The sequence below is a fragment of the Mchenga conophoros genome, linkage group LG8, assembly GCF_057382185.1.
Source record: "Mchenga conophoros isolate Kocher_MC1m ecotype Shallow Benthic linkage group LG8, M_conophoros_male_GT1.1, whole genome shotgun sequence".
Classification (NCBI taxonomy): Eukaryota; Metazoa; Chordata; class Actinopteri; order Cichliformes; family Cichlidae; genus Mchenga; species Mchenga conophoros.
The window spans coordinates 10,706,320-10,724,233 of NC_140533.1; the positions used below are offsets into that span (position 1 = coordinate 10,706,320).

Genomic DNA, 17,914 nt, shown 5'->3' on the forward strand with positions numbered 1-17,914 from the left:
CTTTAGTTGATTCTGTGCAAAAAAATTGGAAAAAAATTTGGCAAAGATAATATAGAGTGACAGCTATAACCTCGTATTTTATAGTATTTTTGCACCATCAAATAAAATAATTCCTTGTTGTCTATCTTGGCACAGTTCTGCTTAAAAAAACTGGGATGTAGCATGACTAAAAAGCTATCTAAACTATCTACAGCAGAAAACAGTGTCTGAATGTCCTTAAAAGAGGGGGGGGGAATCCACTAAAGACCTGGAACTTTTTATTAATGAATCTAAAGAAGAATTAGCAGGTATCGCGTCTTACAGTGACTGCAATAAATGCGCAAACAGCAAAATCAAGCTACCAAACTTCAAATAGGTCCTTTTATTTGGCACTGGTTATGGAAATTTTAATAATCTGTTTTTTTGACCTTGTTACGTAATTAACAGTGGTTTCCATTGTAGTGGCTAACTGCAAAACGGTGTCATTGGTATTAGGAAATGTTTTCTTACAACAAGATATTCATTGGCTGATTTGGCTGATCTACAGCTTTGTCCATTGCTGGTGATGCTTAAGGCGAAGGAGCAGCAATATCTGTACCGGCTGCATAATAAATCACAGATGGGATGTAACGAATGTCATGCCGTGGAAGAAGAAGCAAAAAAACTGGATCACCTGAGGTTATGAAAACAAAAAAGGTCCTAGCTTCCGGATGACAAGAATTGGAACATTGCCAAAAAATGTAACATTGTCTACATTATTCTGAAAAACTGAAAGTTCAAAGCAGTGTGTTGTTTGGCAGTAGTCTGTAAGTATCCAAGGGCAATAATTAAAAGGTAATAATGCATTTTTTTTTATTGCTTTTTGCCTATTGACATGTAACAGTGATCGTATTCAGCATTTCTTTTGCATGGCTTTTAGCACCATCCAGTGGTAGCTGTAATTAACAGGATGGGAGAGGAGTCGAGCTGGTGGTAAGGCGGTGAATACAGGGAAGGGTCTCTGAGGAAGCTTTGTTTGTGCTCGTGTGTTGATAGAGGAAGCATCACAGTACAACAATCCTTTGAATCTGTGCTCAAAACACCACAAAAATGGCTTCATCTGTATTGTCAGTTGCATTAACATGTTAGTTTATCCATTTTTGGGGCTTGAGTGCCTCTGATGGTGGTGGTCATTTGTATTATAAATATTTGACTGTTGTAATAACACTTATCTTTTTTCATATTTTTGCTTCTGTTGACAGTTTGACAAGTGTTCGTATTTTTCCTCATCTATTCTTTGAAGGATGCAATGCTGAAGAATATGTTTAAATCAGGTGCACTACATTACCTGTAACAACAACTGTAGCGAAAGCAAATCTTTTAGATTGATGATACTACTCATTATTTTATTTACTCTTAGGGGAACCTAAAACATGGTGTTGGGGGATAACACTACAAAGTGCTGATAGGTTAGCTATCTTTCACCATTTCTAGTTTATTCCAATGAACACCTGCTTCTCACTGCAGTCACGTAGTGAAAATGATTTTGTTTATTCTGGGATGCTGCGGCCTCTAAACTAAAGAGAGGATAAACTGGAAAATGCAGTCCAGCCTGAGCTTAACACAACTACTCAGTTTCCCCATTTCTTAACCATCCGTAAGGCTTTCCTCTGTGTACTAACTGGATTGCTACATTGCAAGAATTCAGGCCAGCAGACAAGAAAAACAAACAATAATAATGAAAGGTGGGTAAATGTTAGCTAACAAATATATGTAATTAAAGCAGCTGCTTGATTCTCCTTAGGCGAGTAGAGCGTCTCTTTCTTACTTTTCAAACAATACTTTCTTTTTCAATAAAGGATGTGTGTTTGTGTCTCAGTCGGCTGAAAGCTGGTTTCTTTGCTGGGAAAATAAGAAATGAATACAGAAATGCATTCAAACATTTGCAAACATACAAGGAACAACATGGTGTGAACTCACTAAGACAGGTTTTCTGGTACTTTCTTTACTAATCTTGAGGAACAGTTCTCCAGGCTTTGTGTTCTTCATCCAGATGATCTCACACCGTTTCACAAATGTTGAAGTACAGACTCTGAGGAGGCCCATCCACAACCCACAGTGTTTGTTCTATTGTGTGTTTTTCTATCCAAGCATGATTATACTGTGGAAAAGTTTGGGATCATTGTCACGCAAAAATCTATCATTCCTCCGTTTTTCCTACCTGCTTTCCTTTCATTGAGGCTTCTTCCACTGAGACCATTTCTGATGAGGTTTCGGTAGATGAAACAAAGGATCAAACGGATCTCTCAGATCCTGCGTCAGGTCTTTGCTGGATTGTTTTTTCCTGTTACTTACAGACATGACATTCAGATACTTTTCATCATCTGCAGATCTTTTTTAGTCCTGCAACTTCTTATTTTGTCCTCTACTTGCCCAGCTTAGTCAGATTTCTCACAGACACAATTTACACCATGCTGAGAAGTTTGTAGCTTTTTGTGAATCCTTTTGTTGGTGCAAAAATACGGTTTCCTCTCTGCCAAACTGTGTTTTAAATTCACATATTTATATCGATTCAACTAAAGAAATGTGACCAAAATGTGTTTTTTTTAACAGACTGCCAGTAACAAAGTGTTTAAAGATTTAAAGTTGTCAACTGTTAAATTAACTGTGTTCGACACAACACTGGTTGATCCCTTGACGTAAGTGCCTTCTTTGTGCTTATGATTCATAGGCCAGTGGCTAAACAAACAAAAACAACCTTCTCTTAAAAATGGTTGTTTTTGCAGCCAAGCAGCAAACGTCCCAAAAAAACCCTTTAAAAGACCTTTGCAAGTGCGTCAAGACCTTTGCACAATGCTTCAAAACAAAGTCAGGGTCGATAAATCCTCAGGAAGGCTGCAACAAGTGTTTAGCGACACTAGAGGGCACCAGAGGGCAAGATGATCTTCCAGTTTATCACACCTTTCATCAGAGTTTGAAATGAACACGTACCACAACTTATTGTAAAGAGGTCAAACACATAAGACAGAACAAAGGGTGTTTTGAAATTGTTTTTTTTAAATCCATATTCCACTCTTTATAGTCACACCACCAATCAAATCCAATGTTAGTCTCAAACAAACACGTTTTGTTATAATACAACTCTAATAAGCTTTAAAAAGATGGCACCATCAAATAGAAGGGGAACATGATTAGGCAGGAGAGTGTTGTCACATATATTTATAACAAAAATATTTCCTTTTAATTAAGATAGTTCTTTTTCATATACTCTAAGGATAGAATCAAATTTTCCCGCTCACATATCAGGGCCTTACTTTTGGGGAGTGCTATCTTGAAAGTGTTGCATAGTTGAGGAGACAAATGTAGGGTGGGGGGGGTCTTAATTTAAAACGACACATGGGGAGTAAAAAGCTTTTCGTTTGATGCAGAGTGCAGGATAAAAAAATACTCTTCTGAATACTGTTATGGGATTGTACTGGCTCTAAAGCCTTCATGTAATAAAGAAAATGAAAAGTGTGAAACCTGCGGCCTTGAAGCTTGTGTACTGGGATGTAAGTGTAGAACGCTAACTGCAAGCATTTTAGTAACAAAAACAAAACCTGTGCAAACATAACTCAAAAGAATAAGATCCACAGCAATCCTATGTGATGATCTCCCAAGCGGTTTTATAAACACAGGGGAAAAGCTTGTGTCTCTCAGATTGTATCCATTTTTAAAAAATAAAGAAAGAAAAAGTGCCGCTCAGTGACCATCATTCAGAGTAAAACAACATATACTCTTGGCAGGCAAACAAAGAACCAGCTTAGCTTAAAAATACTGACTTTCTAGCTTATGAGCTTATTAAAGCTCCAATTGTAAAACCTGATAAACCTAACCTTCTGTGTTGGCTTTCCTCCACCGACATGGTGATTTACTTCTTTAGAGATTGTGTTTATAAGAACAGAGTCCTGCAAGGAATCCTTGTCCGACGGTCGCCGAACCCGTTTATTCTGCTCATTCCAAGTGAATGAAAGCTGGATACGTTTCGATTTGCAAAATAAGAAGGGGAATTCCCAACTCAGCTTAAAGTGTCTCGAGATATTGTGCCAAGCATTTTTAAAGCCAGACATTAAAAGAAATGAAGAAAGGGGCACACTATATGAACCGCACCCAGTCTTTGCTGCTGGTTCTGACTTTACAAGCTCCAACCAGGGAGCACACCTGCACTTTCTTCCTTTCCAGCATTTCCATGCGTACATTCATTTGTCCCTTATATCCTGTATACTCATCTTCGTCTGTCCACCCACTGGTTGAGAACATGTAAAAGTTTGTACTGCTCCAAGTCCAAATCCCTAGTAGCGTCTGCAGACCTCTGCTTTGCTTTTAAGTCTTAGTCCAACAAAAGAAAGATCCACAACGCCGACCAGGGTCACCGGAACTCGTAGATTGCTGCACTGTGCTCGGGAACATGGGTGAGGTTCAAAGACTGGTACCTGGTAGGAGATTGTATATGTCAGCATGTATATACATCAGCACTATGTGAGAAATACAGACATAAGAGTGAGAAGGCACATTTTTGTAGGTACAGGCTACAGAGCAGTGCTGCACTTCTGCGAATGCAATATTACAGCCAGACCTATATCAATCACCTATCTGATACTGGCTGGTTGCAAATATATTGGTATTGGCTTCAATTCTGTATAATATGAGGCAATATGAACATTTTTGCATAGGTACAACATACAGAAAGACTAAGGCAATGGTGCCAACAACCACACCTCAAAGACTTGGATGTTAGTTTAATTGGTGGCTGTAAATTGACTGTAGGTGTGAATTTCGTGAGATAAAAATGGCTTGGAGACTATTTTGAACAGCAACAGTTAAACTGCTACCACAGAATGCACAAAAACACTAGAGATGGAGTAAAAGTGGGGCTAAGTTTGCTTATAACCAGGCAGCATAACCACATAAATTAAACAGACCAAACTGCGGGTTGGACTGTTCTGCTTTGTTGTCAGAGATTTACAGTTAACAAACAGTCAGGTGAGTAAACAACACTGAGACACTTAAGATTGACAACGTGTGGCACGGGTGAAAAGCTGTCTGTGTGTGTAAGCTGTGTGTGTGTGTCACAAAGTATGTGTGTTGCAAGTCAATTTCTAAGAATAATATAATGCAAGTCAACTTCTGCGGATATGTATTTCTGTACTGGTCTCTTGTCAGTGTCACAGCTTCCTGTTTCAACAGAAAACTGAACAGAAAACAGAAATATGTGTAACATAACTTTTGAAGCATAAGCAAGTAAAACAATAAAAACTCCCTAACATTTGTGTATATAAAATTACACATTTTAAACTAGAGCTGTCTGCTAATTATCTGAGGAGCCACAATTGAGAAAACTTGAGAGAAGCTGACTGAATGAGTTTTCCCCAACCAGATTTTCAGCCAGTCTAGGATAAAGCAACTTTTCAGAGGTGAGCCAGCTGGTTAAAGCTCCTAATACAAGTCAACCTTGAATCACAATAACTTTTAGTGTGCTGCATCACCATTCGGAGCTCCTGTGGTAGTAGTAGCCCTCAATTGTTGCTGTGGATTTCTGGAAGCAGATGTAGTAGAATCCCGCAAAGGAAGCGCCGCTGATGTCCTTAATTGTGTGGTCAGGGACTAAAAACTGTTCCTAAGGCAGGCAGGTGAGAAAAACCAACAGAAATATAAGAGGCAACCTACTGCAGAATATAGTTAAGTTCACTGTTCGGTAATCGTACCTTCCACCTCATGAAAATATAGTCAGAGTTCTTCAGATCCTCGTAGTCAAAATCGTCAGAGTTGAATGTCTTTGCATACTGGTAGAAGGCCTGGAACTTGCCCTGGACACAAAAAATGTTTACAGGATAGGTCAGAATAAATCAGTCTGATGGAGAATAATTTTTGTAATTTACAAATAAAAGCGGTTTCACCATACCCAGTGCTTACGATCCACATCCTCATCTGCATCCCATTTCCGAGTGAGAAATGGCCGTTTCCTACTGATGATCTCTCCAGCAAAGAAAGTGGTCAGTGTTGGATATTCCTAAAACAACAACGAGAAGCAACTGAAGACACGTCTGGTCACTTCTACTCTTTGTAATTAAAAAGAAAGTAACATTAAATGATAACAAACGCATCGGTCTACTTAATGTTCAATTATATAAAAGACACTTCAATTCTAAAACACTACAGAAAGTGATCATTTAGAGACTGACAAATAAGAGGTATGTGTAATAAGCCAACACAATGTCACAGCTAGTTCACCACTGCATTCATACAGTGGGAATGTTCTGGATGCTCTGTACAGCAGGAACACAAAGACGTGAGCTGTTACCTAGTAATTACTTCTGTAATTCACTCGACCCGCTCCAGTTCGCATACAGAGCTAACAGATCAACTGAAGATGCCATTGCTACAACGCTCCACACCACCATCTCTCACCTGGAAGTGCAGGGCCGTTACGCCAGGCTGCTCTTTGTTGACTTTAGCTCTGCTTTCAATACGATACTCCCGGACAGACCAATAGTTAAACTGCTGGAAGTTGGACTTCCTTCCACCACCTGCCGCTGGATCAGAGCCTTCCTCTCAGACCGTGTACAGAGAGTTAGAGTGGGGCCTCATCTTTCCTCAGCCCTCAGCCTCAACACCGGCTCTCCATAAGGCTGTGTACTGAGTCCCCTACTGTACACTCTGTACACACATTACTGTGTTAGTTCCCACCCAGACAACACAGTCATCAAGTTTGCAGATGATACCACCGTGGTGGGGCTCATCTCAGGGGGAGATGAGACGGTGTACAGAGCTGAAGTTCAGAGGCTGTCAGATTGGTGTGTAGATAACAACCTGGACCTCAATACCACCAAGACAAAAGAACTGGTAGTTGACTTCAGAAGGAGGAAGTCCGAGCTGCAGCCTGTCAGCATCAACGGGGAGTGCGTGGAAAGGGTCTCCAGTTTCAAGTTTCTGGGTGTGCACATAGACACAGACCTCCAATGGAGCTCTAACACCTCTGCGGTCTTAAAGAAGGCCCAACAGCGTCTCCACTTTCTGAGAATCCTCAGAAAAATGGAGCTGAAGAAGGAGCTGCTGACCGTCTTCTACCGCTGCTCCATTGAAAGTGTGCTGACATATTGCATCAGTGTGTGGTTCTCCAGCTGCACCACAGCACACAGAAAGGGACTCCAGAGGATCATCAATATGGCCCAAAAAATCATTGGACATTCTCTTCCCTCCCTGAAGGACCTGTACAGCACTCGCTGTCTCAGGAGGGCACGCAGCATCCTACGGGACTGCACACACCCAGGACACCGGGTGTTTAAGATGCTGCCGTCTGGCAGGAGGTTCAGGCTGCTGAGGTCCCGAACAAATAGACTCATGGACAGCTTTTACAACAGGGCAATAGCCCTGATCAATGTAAATGGCTGACCTGACTGGCTACCTCCCTGGACTTTTTTAGGGGGGAGGTAACAATGTTTAAAACAATAACAATAATAATATTTATATTTATAACAAGGTGCAATAATAATTAATGTGCAATAATAACAGTGTGCAATACACATACACTTATTCTTCTTTTTTATACTAAGTTAATATACTGTGTTGTGTTGTTTGTTGCGTTGTGATGTGTCATATCGTGTCGTGTTGTGTTATATGTAGTGCCGAGTCCTAGGGCTGCCACAAACGATTATTTTGATAGTCGACTAGTCACCGATTATTTTTGCGATTAGTCGACTAATCAGATCATCCATTGGACATACAGCTTATTGCACCAGCAGCATCTGCTCTTATATAACTATCATTAGCTTACAGCTTTAAGTGTTTAAAGTATGTGCTAACTAAAAATAAAGACAAGATGATAGTTTATTAAATTTTAATGAAATCTGCAGATTGTTGTGGTTTAATAAACTCCTTGCTATCTAAAATATAACAGGACACCGGAGTAAATTCTTGAGCATCTCACACTTCTGATAATCAGCTGTCTGCTTGATGTTTATTCAGCTGTGTAAAAACTTTAATCTCAGCCAAACCGATTTACTCAGGAACAAATAAAATACTAAAAAAAAGCCAAACAATAACATTTTGAAGTTATCTAAGTGACTTATATATATATATTTAACCTGAGTAGCGAAAGACGGCGGTGGGTTTGAAAACGATTTGCCGGGAGTCCGGTGTTCTCATGGCTCTAGTTAGCCTAGCCTAGCCTCCGGCTAGCTATCGAGCTAGTGGGTAACAGACGTCTCTGAAAACGTTGGAGCACTTTTGAAAATATGTGGTGTCTTGATAAACTGAGCAGATATTTGAGGTTTACACAGCTACATTCTCGCCTGAAAATATGTTAAACATTTATTTTGTGACCCAGAAAGAATAATAAGAGTAAAACCAACTAGCTGCCACCATTGTTGGAAACTGAGCTGGGCCGCGCTATGAATTCTGGGACACAGCTTCTTCTTCTTCGGGGTTTAACGGCAGTTGGCATCCTTGTACATGCAGTGCTGCCATCTTCTGTTTCAGTCTGTTATTACACTCTTAAATCCTGCTACTTATTCCTGTGTCTTTCAGGATCTTACAAAGCTTCAAACGACACGTCGACTATTAAATCAGTCGTCGACGATTTTGATAGTCGACGTAATCGTGACTAGTCGACTAATCGTGGCAGCCCTAGTGCCGGCGTAGGACAGTTTTCCAATTTCATTGTACTACTGTACTATGTATGACTGTGCAATGACAATAAAGAGTTATCTTATCTTAATAACCGAGGACACTAATTATAGCATGTATTGCGTTAGCTGTAATTTACTCTGTGAAATAGATTTTAACACACCTCCTGCAGAGATAGTGTTATGGCCATTTTGCCAGTGTGCTGATAACATCTTATTCACACCATCTTTAAACGTTGCTATTAAGGCATGATTAGTAGTATAACATCCACCAATCAGAAGAAAGTTGAATTAAAATGACAAGGAAGAAGCAGAGGATGAACTAAAAGCCTAAATATAAGTTTTCAGGAAGTCATTTAACTTAACTACAGTCTTGTTTTGACTGTTTGTTTTCTTCTGGTTACGTGTGGCCATTCGAGTTCAACCTGTGATAAACGTTGCCTTTCCCGACACCTAGTGCACACAGCCTCAACACAAACTCAAACTGCCTGTTTGTGAGCTCAAAATGTAGCCTACTGAATAACACATGTTGGGTGTCTTATATCTTCTCTACCATTGCCATGAATCTGTCTGTGGCCGATCCCGACTACCCGCTCATTTCTGTAGGTATTAAGGTGTTCTGACTTTAAGCCGTTAACAAATTAAAACCTACAGGATTTCAAGAACCTGTGTGACAATCTCAAAACTACTTTTAAGTATTAAGCTAACAACATTTTTTTATTGATGAGACATGCATATTAGAACAATGTGTTCTCGACAGGCCAATCAAAAAGGAGTTGCACGGCCACAATAACTGGTGCGATCTGCCTCAGGGGAGGGTGCAGTCACTGATTCAACTATTTCAAAGAGCACTCAAAGAAAAGGTTCAATAGTTGAAATTAAACTAGAAATGTATATTTTATAGTGACCAGCAAATGAATTAGTAGATGTTTAATGGAAAGTGTGGACAGTATGTGCAAGAAAAACCTTTAAAAAAATGCAAAAAGCCTTCAAGAAGTTAGCCCTTCTACTCCTTTTGCTAAACAGCTGTACTTACGTTTCCCACTGTTTTAACATCGATTGATACTTTGGTTGAAAAGCCCAATACTCTTTGTGTTGTCTTATGTTATTGCCTTTTTCTCTTGGCACTGTTAGACATGTTTGCTACTACAAAAATAGTCACAACAATTTCCATGACAGCTGTGGCCAGACATGGTATAAATTATTTATGCTCATGCTTTAATGAAGGGAATCACCTCTCTCACCTCTGTTAGTCCTTTTATCTTCAGGTAGCCACATAAGTAGGAATCCTCCATGGTCACATGCTTTAAAAAGAAAGCAAGACATACAATAAACTACATCACATTGACATCAGTTCAGATCAAGTTATGGTTTTACAAAGCCAATGCTAAATATTTAATTTCTAACAGCAACCTCAAATACAAATAATTTTCTACTGAGGTAAATGTTTGTGTAGGCCTTTACACCAATTCTGAATGTCCTTATTAGTATTTATAGTAATAAATTACTTCAGCTGCATTAAAACATTGACAACAAATTTAAAATGTTTGTTTGTATTCAGTCGTGGGCACTGCTACGGGACAGGACAGGCTGATTTTAACACCTGTCAATCATCATGCCGCCCGTTTGACAGATGACCAAATGCCTCTGACATCTCGACTGAATAACGAAATAGCCGCTTCACTGCCCCACCTGCAAAACAACCTCCACGTCATAAGAGTTTCCTTTGCTTTTCTGGTGGCCTCTGAATTTGGAACCGCTGTACAGGAGCGAAGTGACAACACCGGGCTGCTGCGTGTTTATCGGGGGCGGCGGGATAAGTGAGGCCGAGGATGTGAAGGCCGCGGCGGTGGAGTCGCTGAGGTATCCAGCGGGGACAGGCATGGCTCCCGCTTCGCTGACCGGGCACCGACCACGGGCAATTGCCGTCGAGGAGAGGTACTCTGTCGGCGTCTACGAGGAGGTGGCAGAGAGCCGAAGAGGTCCAACAACATTCAAATTCCACTTAATTCCGCTACAGTTCAGTTTACCAGCAACCAAGCTCCCAAAGAAGTGGACTTCGACGCGGTGTTTTAGCGAGAAGTATCCGCCGCTCTCATTGGTCAACTGAGTCTGGCTTTCGAACATCTTCGAAGCTCATTGGTTCGACATGCGGAAGGTTTCGTGGAAATATTTGGGTGTAGTTTTCCAACTGTTGTGTAAGGATGTGTAGCGCACGTATAGAAGCGCTTTTTAAACTACATTTCCCAAAGAAACTAGAAGCCTCTACGCTGCTGTCAAGCGCCGAAGGTCACACGCGTGTTTTTGAACACAAGAGATGCTTAAGAATTGAGCAGCTGATAAATGGATTAAAAATAAGACTTGATGCTAATAGGAAACTATGCGTGCAGTGCTAACTCTTGTTAAATGAGGACGTTTCGGACACAGACATCTCGCAGGTGTGTTTTCTTCTCAGTCAGCCTTACTTAAAAGCATCACATCTTCACATACTTTCCGCTATGCTTAGGTGTATAGTTAGACTTCAGAGTCAGGTTGGGAATGCTTTTTCTCTCAGTAAAGTGTGCCCGAGAAATCAGTACTACGAATGTGTTGCGAGATACTCCGCAGCCACAGCAGGTAAGAGCAATAACCACATTGAATGAAAGCTCCCGTCATCTACAGAAGATTTGTGTCATTTCACCCTGATGTGGCGTTTTTCTGTTCACCAGAAAGGAAGAGATTTTATCAAGATGTCAGCATATCTCAAAGTGAAGGTATCTGTAGTTTTGTCATTAGTAATCCAGTCAAGTGTAGTATTGTAGTAGCAGGTTTTCCTGCCCCATCTTTATGATTGTGTCATTCTGGATATCTTTTGAAAAATATCTCTATATAGGTGGTTTATATGAGATAAACCTGGACCAAAGGAAGCTGAAAACTCCAGGAGGGAAGCTGTTCACGGTGCCAAATGAAGCCTTGGCCATCGCTGTTGCAACTGAGTGGGATGCTCAAAGGGACACACTCAAGTTCTACACTATGCACTTGGTAAAGCATTTGACATGGAGTTGTAGCAAAGTACTGGTGGCACCTACGTTACATAAAATAATGTTCAGAGAAAAGGAAAATTTGAGAGGAGTTTTATGATTTGATAGGTCATATTTATAAAAGGAATGTTACCCAGATCTTCCAACAACTTGCAGGACGTGTACCTTTAAAATAACTTTGCCATGATATTTATACAAAAATTTCACTGTAATATTAAGTTTGGGAAACTCTTTCCTCAGACTACCCTGTGCAACACGGCTCTCGACAATCCCACCCAACGCAGCAAAGAACAAATGATCACCGCTGCTCTCAAGTTTCTGGAGACTGACACCATCTGGTATGGCACTTGTTTATTTCTATTTATTTTAGGTTTGTTTAATTTTCTGAAACTTCAAACATAAACTCATATGCGAATGCATGTATATACATCTACATAGTCCGTATATCCTGTGAACGCCCATGTGCATTCAGAGATCCACGTATGCATCTGAGAATTATTTAAATTTGAATTTATACAAAATAAGACAGGAAATGAACTATTGTATGGTATTAATATCCAGTAACACTTATATTCGCCTTTTTCACCTTGGGAAAAAAATGTCCCTTTGCAGAGTGCTATGATACTTTAAGAACAGTTTGATTTGCACTACAGTTAATTGTTGTTTCTTTATAGCTTTAAATATGTATGCTTTCCTGATCATAATTATGATGGTATTCAGGTATTTTCCTTAAACAGCGTCACTTAAATCACAATTAAAGCCAACATTGTGTTGAAAGACAAATATGAAAAATTCTACAATTTGACTTAAAAAGAAAATTATTTTGTTACAGTAGCAGAATAAATGGATAGCTAACTCCTGTACCTGCTTATAAAATCTACTTGTGTTACACTGTTAAATATCACATTTTTAAAGCATTTTCCTCATAGGAGCCACTCATTTGTTCATTTTATTAATAAAAAATCAGTGTTTTAACACCTATAAAGAGACATTGACACACTGTAGACAAACTTAGCTGGTTATTTTCTGAGTTGATGTTTTTTATGTTGCTTAGTTGCCACCAATTGATTGGAGTTATTGTGACTTTAATGTTGTAGGATTTATGTTTTGTGTAGTTACAGAGTAGATGAGCCCCATGGTTTAGTCGAGCTGCAGAGGAATGAATGGGACCCTGTGCTGCAGTGGATTGAAAAAAGGTAAGAACAGCTTTAGCTCTTGTTGTACATGCTGCAGATTTGAAGGTAAAATATTCGTGTTCTTTTCGGGGTATCCTTTCTTTTCCTAATAACAATAATTAGGTGTAAAAGGCCTCATCTGTGGTGTTCACATTGCTGTACTTAATACTTAATTCAAAATAGTTAAAGAAAATCTTGTGTATGTTCTCCTTATTTTAATAGTGATTTTTGTAGAAATACAGGCATATAAAGATTTTGTGTAATATTATTAACAGAATGTTACACAGATGATGTTGTGCAATAACATAAGCCTTATAATGAGCAGCGTATCTGATACACATCAGTTCAGTTGTATTTATATAGCTCAATTTGTAACAGTTACCATAAGACACTGTTGTAAGATAAAGACCTTGCAATATTAGAAAGAAACCCCAATAATCATGCCCATTGACCAAGCCCTTGGCGACCGTGGGAAGGAAAAACTCAGTTTAACAGGAAAAAACCTCCTGCAGAACCAGGCTCAGGGTGGAGCAGCCATCTGTCATGTCACTACTCTGGCTGTGATATTCAGCAACTGAATGACTTTTCAAGGAACTTTTAAGGCAACCTTATGATAATAATGAGTACAGTATCAATAATAAATAATAATAAATTTGTTGGGATGTTTCTAATTTTAGGAATATTGCACAAATAAATGAAGTCATTCCTACATTTTTGTTTAATGTGCTCACTGAAGCACATGCTGTGATCAACAATGACTCCAAGATTCTTCATAGTGTTACCGAAGGCCAAGTTAAAACCATCTCAAGTAAATATCTGGTTACATGTAATGCTTCTAGGACAAAGTAAAAAAAACAAAAAAAAAAAAACACTTCAGTTTTGTCTGAATTTAGGAGGAAATTAGAGTTTGTAATGTAGTAGTTACTTCTTGTCTGTAGTTTAACTACTTGACCTGTATCACTAGGGATGGGTATCGTTTAGGTTTTATCCGATACCAGTACCAAACCGGTACTTTTGAAACGGTGCTGGTGCTTAAACGGTGCTCGAACCGGTGCTTAAAGAATGGGGAACACAAAATTGGTCCAAAAACCTCTCATGTTCAGCTGGGTTTTTTTGTAAAAAGGTAACAATGTTAGCCTTTTCTGCAGCTATAGGGCATATATGGCATCACTCTTGGCTGGAAGCAGTGCTTAATCAATGGAAAGGGTGAAGGGAGTATCTGCCATCAAACAAGAAGACAGCTGCATGTAACTACAATGGTATTTGCTAGTTCACCTTACGTGCATTAATGTAATAACGTGGTTAGCATACTCAACGTAAATTACACACAAACAACATTAAGCTACTCACGCAGAGAAGAACGGCTGCTGCTGCCATCATCATCCATCACCATTTCTGCTACACTGGCAGGGCTAGGGGCCAGGACTCTCCTCTTCGGGTTTTTGGGGGATGTTGCTAACTCCGGGTCCGATAACAGACACCACACCCGCAGTAGATGTGCTCGGTGTGAGGTCTCGCAGCAAGCTATCAAATACGGCACATTTCTCGGCTTTTAACGTTGCCAGGTGTTTCATCAAATTCGAGGTGTTGCCTCCTTTGCACAGTATCACTGTATCACCTTAAAGCACTTGTTGCAGGCTGCTGAGTTTGCATCTTTTGCTGTGAAGTACAGCCAGACTTTTGACCGCTTCGCCTTGGTCATTTTTAATCTGTAGCTCTGCTCTAAAAGAACGTACGTACCTGGGCCCGCCTACTACGCTTGCAAAGGTAAAATGATTGGCTAGAATCTAAAGTGTATGACATCTCAGGGGAAAAAAGCACCGAAATAAAGCACCGAAATGTGTGCTGCTTTTCGGTCTGGTTACTACCGTTTATGTCAGAACCGGTGCCATTATACCGGTACCCATCCCTATGTATCACCTGCATAGATAAATGAATTACTTGCTGTGGGGAGTAAATAAGTAAAGTAATGCAAAAAAGTCAACAGCAATTTCTAGTAATTATTTATTTATTTGAATACCAACCTGAACAATGGCCAGATTTGTTTCATGTTTCTTGACAGGTCTTGACACTAGGAGTATGTTAAGGGTCTCCTTCTGGTCTTGAAGCGGCATGTAAGGCAAATGTGTTAACCACTAGAAAAATTACAACATGTTAAAAGTAGAAATTTTAAAATGAGTGCTGTTTTTATTTTTTTTTATTTTTTAAAGAACAATATTTTTTTACTCATGTTCAACACTTGATACTTTGTATTTGTTGTATATTTCAGTTAAATCTAAGGAGAAGTGATTCATATTTTACATTCTTTCCAACTTTTTAGCTTTTTCACCAAAGTGCTGATGAGCTTATGCTATGATGACGTCTCCATCTGTTCGTCTGTACAGTCATCTGCTCACAGTTCACAAGAATCACTATTCCTCCCAGAGTGCTTGTTAGCATTTAATTGCTTGTAATGTTCATAAAATGAGTTTTGTCATCTGTAAATGCCCTTCTTCTTCTTCTAGTTCTTCTTCTTCTTCTTCTTCTTCTTCTTTTTTCAAAAATGTAGTCTTCTGAGCATGCTCAGGCCACAAAATCATTGCAGTTATGTTTTAAAATGATAAATTATAAAAAACAAGCCTGATGATTGAAAACAAGAACTAATAGGATGCCATTTGGCAAATTTCAGATGCTCAATTTGGGATTTCTCCAGTGTAACCTTCATGCACAGTGCTTACAGTTTCGCTAAAATCTCACTCCTGATGTGCTGAACAATATCCAGTTCGAACCATTTAGCGAAGCTGTTAACTTAATATTAAAGAAAGGACTACATGAAACACCACGTGATGTAATAGCTTGAAATATTGCTTAGTTGTGCACCACTTGTATCTTTTTAGGTGGTGCTGATCATGATCTTGTTGGTCATGATCAGGGAGGGAGTTGGTCCTGTTGGCTGACTCCACTCGAAGGTGTGGCTGGAACCTTTATAACACCATAAAGTCAGCATTATGATTAAATCTATGACATGCTGATATTTAATCATGTTTTTTTGTGGCCATAGTTACTACTGACCATGTAGTCATGGTACTCTTGAGCTCAAACACACACATTTGGTGCAGAATGAGACAAATTTTCCCTGGATATGACTTTTAAAATCTCATTAGTTTGTGCAATAAAACCAACCAGTGATACAGAAACAGCATCACTTTCTCACACATTACACTGACCTATGACATGCGATGGCGCGTGAGCTTGATGAGCTCCTACATCATCGACGTTCTCGTTTTGAAAGTGCTTTACTAATTTTTATTTTCCCCACAACTTCGCTGCAGATATAACGTCACTATTGGCTCCTCAGCCAGTATTTTGGGCCCTGAGATTCCAGAGGCAACCAAAGACACCTTACGGCAACATCTCAAGTCTCACAACTTCTGGTCTCTGACAGGTAACACAGACCTATATGCTTTTTTTGTTTTGTTTTTTCACTCTTTTGACCTTGTTTTAGATGGGATTTGCCTGTATCTAACATGTTTTGCTTGTTTGGTAACTGTAATGGCACAGCTGATGATGAGGAAGGGAAATGCTGTTTGAAGTGGAGATGGTGTGATGTTTAAATCACATGGTTTGGTTGATATGTGATTTGACTAAATTTTACATGCGTGTTGTTGTTCCTGTGCAGGACTTGAATATGTGATCACCCAGCTCAAGTCTATTGTATTGTCACTGGGCATGATTGACAGGCACCTGAGCGTGGAGCAGGCGGTGTTGCTCTCCAGACTGGAGGAGGAATACCAGGTAGGGAATTGCTGAGTCATATGCTTTTTTTTTTATATTACTTGCATGAGGATTTTTGCCTTTTTCAGTCAGTTTATGTATTGGCTTAACTGAGGAGTTGGACAAAACTGGTTTTGTACCGGATTTGTCATTACGAGAAGCTTCTAAGATTTGTTGTTTTAGCTTTACTGACGCTCTTACATGACACCTACCCTGGCAGTATATAATGTATAAAACGTGAAAGTTTTGCTTGTTTTTTTGCAAATGTCTTGATTTATGATGCTCTTCTGGCCAACACTCTTAACATATTCTCTATTTAATCCTATTAACGTTTTTCTCCCCCCCCCCTTCACAGATTCGACGCTGGGGAAACGTGGAGTGGGCCCATGACTACGACATGTATGAGCTGAGGGCACGGACTGCTGCTGGTGCCCTTTTTGTTCACCTCACATCCGAGAGTTCGACTGTCAAACATAAACTTCTGCAGGACTGAAAAGGATTAGGATCAACTACTGAGAACATCCCCAGCACCTATGTTGTATAAATGTCTCTGCATTCACAAAAAGGCTGCATATTCTGTCTGTTCTGTTTAGCAGTGACAGCTGCTCTGTTGTGATCTGTTATGCAGTCATCTCACTCCAGTAAAACATGCTGGCTCTCCTTTTTGCAGTGTTTACATGTAGCAGCTGCCAAGTGTGACACCCTTCACAGAGTTTCCAGTGGGTTCTCAATCACCCGTGACATTTTGGACAGCGACACATTGCCTCAGAAGAATAGTGAAGGTTTTTGTTGTCTCTGTGGCAGTGGAGCAATAATTCTGCATTTGATTTTGTTTTGTTTTTTTTGCTTTCTTTGAGCCACAGTGTCATTACTGGAAAGCAGATATGCTCATCTTAACTGCACACTATTCAGTCTGTACTGACTGCACTGTGTGCTGTCTGGCTCTGGCAATTACATGTGAAAAATATAAACTTCATTAAATTCTGAATTCTAATTATTTTTTGCTAATGAATTAACTATGTTCTGTATGTCACGGTGTTTTTCTTTGCTGGTGAAGTGTAAAACTGAAAATGTAGAGAGAACGCCTTTATTAGTAAAGCTTCTCTGCAAAGAGCAGTCTTCACAGGAATTGTTGTTATTACAGTTGATATAAATCAAGGAATGACATCATGCTTGTGGATATGATTCATATTCTTTTTTTCACAAAACATTTTCCCTTATGTCATATTTATCTGATAATGCACTTTATATAACACTTTTATAGTGATAAAGATAACTAAAGACAAATATTTTCTATAGTTAACTAATAAGCATCATCATAATAAATTAAAATAAATATATAGAT

At 39.4% G+C, this 17,914-nt stretch overlaps 2 protein-coding genes across 3 annotated transcripts; one reads left to right on the top strand and one right to left on the bottom strand.

Moving 5' to 3' along the window:
- Positions 1-2,995: 2,995 nt before the first annotated feature.
- LOC146568160 (glucose-induced degradation protein 4 homolog) lies at positions 2,996-10,712 on the bottom strand. The gene is made up of 6 exons (XM_085284009.1): positions 10,314-10,712; positions 9,866-9,925; positions 5,900-6,007; positions 5,703-5,804; positions 5,484-5,614; positions 2,996-4,430 (listed from the first exon to the last, which is right to left on the bottom strand). Exons 1-6 carry the CDS (start codon positions 10,503-10,505, stop codon positions 4,367-4,369), a joined length of 657 nt encoding a protein of 218 aa, XP_085140135.1. The 5' UTR covers positions 10,506-10,712; the 3' UTR covers positions 2,996-4,366.
- atpaf2 (ATP synthase mitochondrial F1 complex assembly factor 2) lies at positions 10,224-17,741 on the top strand. Of its 2 annotated transcripts, XM_085284008.1 has the most exons (9): positions 10,224-11,059; positions 11,176-11,237; positions 11,330-11,374; positions 11,494-11,642; positions 11,882-11,979; positions 12,757-12,837; positions 16,128-16,240; positions 16,475-16,590; positions 16,925-17,741. In XM_085284008.1, the coding sequence occupies exons 1-9, from the start codon at positions 11,028-11,030 to the stop codon at positions 17,060-17,062; spliced, it is 834 nt and encodes a 277-aa protein (XP_085140134.1). In that variant the 5' UTR covers positions 10,224-11,027; the 3' UTR covers positions 17,063-17,741. The 2 variants fall into 2 exon arrangements, with proteins under 2 accessions (XP_085140134.1, XP_085140133.1); XM_085284007.1 differs by having other exon boundaries at positions 10,227-11,237.
- Positions 17,742-17,914: the final 173 nt, after the last annotated feature.